The sequence below is a fragment of the Alexandromys fortis genome, unplaced genomic scaffold (assembly GCF_014885135.2).
Source record: "Alexandromys fortis isolate MF-2015 unplaced genomic scaffold, M_Fortis_MF-2015_v1.1 scaffold_360, whole genome shotgun sequence".
In the NCBI taxonomy this organism is placed as follows: domain Eukaryota; kingdom Metazoa; phylum Chordata; class Mammalia; order Rodentia; family Cricetidae; genus Alexandromys; species Alexandromys fortis.
The window spans coordinates 176,731-182,597 of record NW_026068238.1 but is presented as its reverse complement, the minus strand read 5'-3'; the positions used below and the strand labels follow the sequence as shown (position 1 = coordinate 182,597).

The window sequence follows — 5,867 nt, the reverse complement described above, 5'->3', positions numbered from 1 at the left end:
GAAATAATTACACGGAAACTGTATTCTTTCAAACACTGCCTGGCCCGGCTAGGTCCAGTTTCTTATTGGCTAGCTCTTACATATTGTTCTAACCCATTTCTAATATTCTGTGTAGCCCATGAGCTGGCTTACCAGAGAGGATCTTAACCTGCATCTGTCTGGAGCGGGAGAATCATGGCGACTCACTCAGCTTCTTTTTCCCAGCATTCTCCTCTGTCTACTCCGCCTACCTAATTTTCTATCCTATGAGGGCCGAGGCAGTTTCTTTATTATTAACCAATGAAATCAACAGATAAGATACAAGACCCACCTCCATCACTAAATAAAGCAAGAATTCCCTTTAAAAAAAAAAAAAAGGCCAAAATGCAGCAAATGGTACTATTGTAATTTTTGCTAAGAACTGTTCAAGTCTGGGATTCTAACTCACTGGCAGTCCTTCCTCAGTTTTTGTGAGGCCCTAGGTGATCCCTAATACTATGAAAGACAAAATAAGGAAAAGTGATAGGGATGACATGGGGAGGACACCTTGAGCTACAGCCAGGAACTCATGGATCAGCACTTGAAGAAGTATAGGTTTGATATATATTGAGTGGCTATTCCCACCAACCAGTTTCTCTGGATTTAGGACAGAACAGTGGACAAAGCAGACAAAACTCTGCCCTTGTGAACTTCTGGTAGGGTTAGGCCATCAACAAACATGAAAATGAAGGAAGATCATACTATGATAGAGACAGAAAATCTTATATGGAAAAGAAGGGTAAGATAGGCCCTGGAAGGTTGCAGTTTTATAAGGGGTCAAGGAAAGTTTCACTGAGAAGGAAATATTTCAGAGACATGTGGCATGAGGATATTGAAGGAGGGGAGAGAGTTCCAGATGGCTAGAAGAATATGTGGAAAATCTAAAGTTTGAATGGGTTTGTGTCAAGAATACCACTGCATATAGCACCATTAGAAGGAAGAGCATAGCAAGAAAGGAAGAGAGGTACTGTTTCTTTACGATGCAAATAAGTCATTGACAGGTTTTGAATTTCAATCATAATGAGATGGGAAGCCACTGAAAATTGCTGTCATGGATATGATACATAAAGAATTGCCCATGGGAGGAAACGGGAGGTTGTTTTAACAATCCAGGAAATTCTGGTTGGGATCAAAGGGTAATAAAGCAGCATAGGTAAATGATTATATCTTCCAAGTAAACATGATGAATTTAGTTGAAAAGTTGACATTAAGAAGTTTGCATGTCATTATGGAGGAATATTGTTCTTTATCAAGCCATGTACAAGGATCTCTATGGCTCCTAGAAGGAAAACTGAAGGTGAAGGAAGCAGAGAGGATGAAAGGAATGGAGAATATCCTAAGCCCCTATATTATTCCTTTAGTTCAACATGGAATTAATTTCTAATTCATATATAACTAACTGCTTTGTAATAACCATGACTTGGAAAATATATCTAAGCAATTGAAAGAAGTCTTTCTCACCTGTCTGGGAGGAATGGGAGGGCCCATTCAGCTTATGACATTACAGGCAGGTGAAAACATGTTCTGTAAAGGTGTGGTGCCTTAAGTCCTGCCTGTGGCTCAGAATCACCTTGACAGACCCTATTCAGTCCAGCTTCCAAACCAGACCTGCCATAAACATGACTAGGTGGACAGACAGTTCTCTACCCTGATAGAGGGGTGTGGACTGTCTTAAGGGAAAAGGCTAAAGTCTCTCTTGTTCATATGCCGTCACTCTGTCATTTCTTTCATAAGCTTTGGATTCACTTAGAAGATGAAAGTGTTTTATGGTATTCCTGGTTAGTTTCTAGACAATTTCTGTCAGTTTCTAAAATAGCAGTTATTTCTGTAACAGTATTAAGATGATTTGGATTTATTTAAAGTTTCTTTTGCAATCAGTCACACTCACACTCAGGGTTTTTCCAAATGATATACTATTGCAATAGATTAAACACGTGTGATACTTGACCTTTCTTCCATCTTTCTTCTACTGAATTGGAAAATTAATGCAATTTGTTAAAAAAAGTTCAATAGCCTCTTTTCAATAAATTATTTTAGATTCATTTTGTTGTGTTATCTTTCTGAAAGATGTCATGTGTGTTGATATGTATTTATTATCATTATCATGATTTTCACAAACTCACTAATCCATTTTTAGTGTAAGTTTCAATTTTCAATAATCATTCCCATGATTCCCTTCTACAGGATGAAAGAGAAAAAAATAAGCCAAGGAAATACATTTATAGTAAGCAGAAAAGCACACTCTCCAGTGCTTTGAGCACTCTATCTCCTGGAATTGTGAGTATGCTGATGCTCTGCAGAAAGAATTACAGCTACAGCTGTTGAGAGTAGGATATTATTTTGATGAACACAAATGCTTAGAATGTTTTCTGACAGTGGCCAGTGTTGGAAACATGGCTATGGACTGTGTTGAGTGCATGTTGAGATGCCATGCTGTTTGTTTCAAAAAGGAAGGAAGGGTCCATGAACCCTAAAATGCAGGTGATTTCTAGAACCTGGGAAAGATGATGAAAGATACTACTTTCAGTGGCCTCAGAAAGAAATATCGGCTTGTCTACTTTTGATTTTAACCTTGTAAGACTCATGCGAGTATTTTGAACTAAGTGACTAACAGATGAAAGCATGTCTATTGTATGAACCGTTTAATGGATGATGTTTTGTTATGCAGTAAGAGACAACAAATATAGCATGGCAGAGTTTACTACAAGGAGAGGCCAAGGTGTAAACTAACTAGATGTGAGGTGCATTTATGCTGCTGTGCAGAAGAGCAAGACAGACAGTGTTAACACAGAGAAGAGAAGAACATCCATAAGTGATATGAATGACTGTGTGGAGACCTGCCATTGTGGAATAAATTACTGAGAACTATTTTAAGATTTAAAATGAAGACTAATTTTGAGTATGAACTAAGAACATAGCAATGGGCATCAATGAGTGAAGAAGCACATTAGAGATGCCCCTCAGTAAAGGAGGTCTTCATAGTTTGATAACTGAACCATGTATACAAGCTTACTTCCACATCTACACACAAGTGTTGTTGTTGTCTTCCAAAAGGGACCCATGCCAATTTTTATTAGTAACTGGTAAGCAGCACACCAGCCTCATGTTTCAAGATTTCTCTAGGATACTATACTTAATATTCAGTCACCCAAGACAAATTCTCAAAAAGAATTTAGACCCATCATCTAAACTTCTAGCATCTCTGAAAAGTTTGTGTGAATTCTAACAAAATTGTGGCCTCAGCACCCTAGATAGAATTTCATGACAAGCTTAACACCTAGCTTTCCTTACAACTGAACTTTCAAGTACAGAATCAACCTTTTAATCATTCCTTAATATAGTTCTTATTTTCATGAAAAACATTAATAAATAAGTTTTGATGAAGGAGCATATTGGTACCAAATTCTGTGACCTGTAGAAATCTAATTTTAAGAACTACATTTTATGTGAAAGGCACAAATACTGTGACATAAAAGACTAAATAGTAACACCACAGGGTTAAAAATGATTTCTTAGGCACTTTCTGGAATGTGTCAAACAAAGTTACATGTTTATTTTACAACAACAAAAATGAGAACAAACCAACAACAGCAAAAATTGCATCCTTCTGCTCTCTCTACCATCCTGGAACTAACACTTCACAGCAGGAGTGAAGTAATCTCCTTGTCTCTCCCAGATTCAATTTATCTTGAACATGGTTCAGACATGTTGCTGTCCTTCAGCCCAAAACACTTTCAAATGTATCTAGGTTCAATTCTTTTTAGATACTCCTAAACTCCTATCTGTTATTTAACCTAAAACTCACTCAGTGTTTGCCAAATTAATACTATGTGCTCTGCTAATTTGTTTTCCTTTATGACACAAATATTATGCACTACAGAAATATTTTATAAATATTAACTGAACAATAACATGTCTACTAAAATCTTAAAAATTCTTTAAAGACTGATTTAACAGTTCAATCACACAAATGTTTCTATTTAAACTCCTTTTCAAATGTTAGTTAAGCCTCTCTATATCATACTGTATCTCTCCACGGTTTCCTCTACCCTTATTCAAAATATTCACAACTCCACATTCTATACTTCACAGAGCATAGGTGTCCTGCTCGGATCCCTAACTAGATTATAACCACTGAGTACCAGTAAGTACCTACTGGCAGATAACTTATTGCAATTTCTATCTCATACATAAGTTAACCATCTTTCCCAAGACCTTCTCCCTGATTTGCCGAGTCTTTATGCAGTACACAATTGGGTTCACCAAGGGTGGCACCAACAAGAACATATCTGCAATAAGGATTACACTTAGGGGGCTTTTGTGCTTGGCAAAGCGATGGATGGCAGCCAGAGTGATGATGGGCACATAGAAGATGAGCACAGCATAGATGTGGGAGACGCAGGTATTTAGGGCCTTGAGCCTTTCTGCCAGAGATGCAATGCTGAGTACTGTCTTCAAGATCAGCAGGTAAGATACAACAATCAAGGCAAAGTCCAGCATGGTACAGAGAGCCACAAAGAAGCCATAGATGAAATTGACCTTGTTATCAGAGCAGGCCAGTTTCATGACATCCTGATGAAGGCAGTATGAATGAGAGAGGAGATTCTTCTGACAGTATTTCAATCGCCTTAGAGTGAAAGGAAACGGAAGCACTAAAGCTGTGCTCCTGAAGGCTAACATTAGTCCCATCTTAGCAACTCTACTGCCAGTGAGGATAGAACTGTATCTTAAGGGATTGTGAATGGCAAGAAAGTGGTCCAAAGACATAATTAGAAGCACAGAGGATTCCATGACAGTGAACCCATGGATAAAGAACTCTTAAGCAAAGCAGGCATTGGGTGAGATTCCCACAGCATTGAGAAAGAAGATCCTAAACATGGTAGGAAGGGAAGAGAAGGACAAGCCCATATCAGAGACAGCCAACATGGTAAGGAAATAATACTTGGGCTCATGAAGGGAGGACTCTGTCTTGGTGACAAAAATGATAATGCAGTTACCTGTGATAGCAATGAGGTACATGAGGAAGATGGGATGGAGATCCATGTGTGAGCATATTCCAGTCCTGGGATCAAGAAGTCAAGAAGAAAATGCTGGACTTCGGAGTTGTTAAGAACAGACATGTGGATGTGGGAGACTAGAAGCTCGTTAACTATATCTGAAACCATGTGAGAGAAATTTTAGGTGATAATCAGTTTTACAGTTTTACAGAAATGAGTTCTATACGTTGCATTAAAGCATATGCATATTTAGCATATGCAGCTAGAGCGTTCTTCCAAAGTTACTGTACGTCCTTCATGTTTATATCCTCCAGTGCAACAAAATCACAACTTTTCTAAATTGCTGGCAATTCAACTGTTTTTTTTATATCAGTTTAAAATATTTCCAGAATCCTTTGCACTGCTTTCCCCACACAACCTTAAATAATTTCCATGTTAGATTTACAACAAATCCCTGAATTTCACAGAAGAAAATCTGAAACAATAGTCTACTAAAATGCTCATTGATCACTGAAAATAGTATGGAAAGCAATAACTGCTAGAAAGCAAGTTTAATTAATTAATGTCTTACTCTTAAGAGGTAGGTTTTCATTATGCACATAATATACATGAATAAATACATTAGGAACTTTATAAGAATCAAAATAAGAAAGTGGTTCAAGCATAATAGCCACAGCTTTAATTGGTATTAATTTATTTATTCTATCTGACTGATCTGACCCTCATTTTGTATCAGTAAATTTTATCTAATCTCTTTAGATTTTTATGTTATATATATTTTTGAAGAATCAAAGACACATCTAAATTTATAACATTACAACTATTTTTAAATATTAACATTGTTTACACACT

The 5,867-nt window shown here is 37.1% G+C and overlaps 1 protein-coding gene across 1 annotated transcript in view; it reads right to left on the bottom strand.

Annotated features, from left to right (window-relative positions):
• Positions 1 to 4,197: 4,197 nt before the first annotated feature.
• Positions 4,198 to 5,867, bottom strand: part of Or51a7 (olfactory receptor family 51 subfamily A member 7) — a 2,282-nt gene continuing 612 nt past the window's right edge. The window contains 2 exon segments of the mRNA XM_050131077.1: positions 4,198 to 5,051; positions 5,054 to 5,173. Coding sequence (XP_049987034.1) covers positions 4,198 to 5,051; positions 5,054 to 5,138 — 939 coding nt within the window. The 5' untranslated portion in view covers positions 5,139 to 5,173.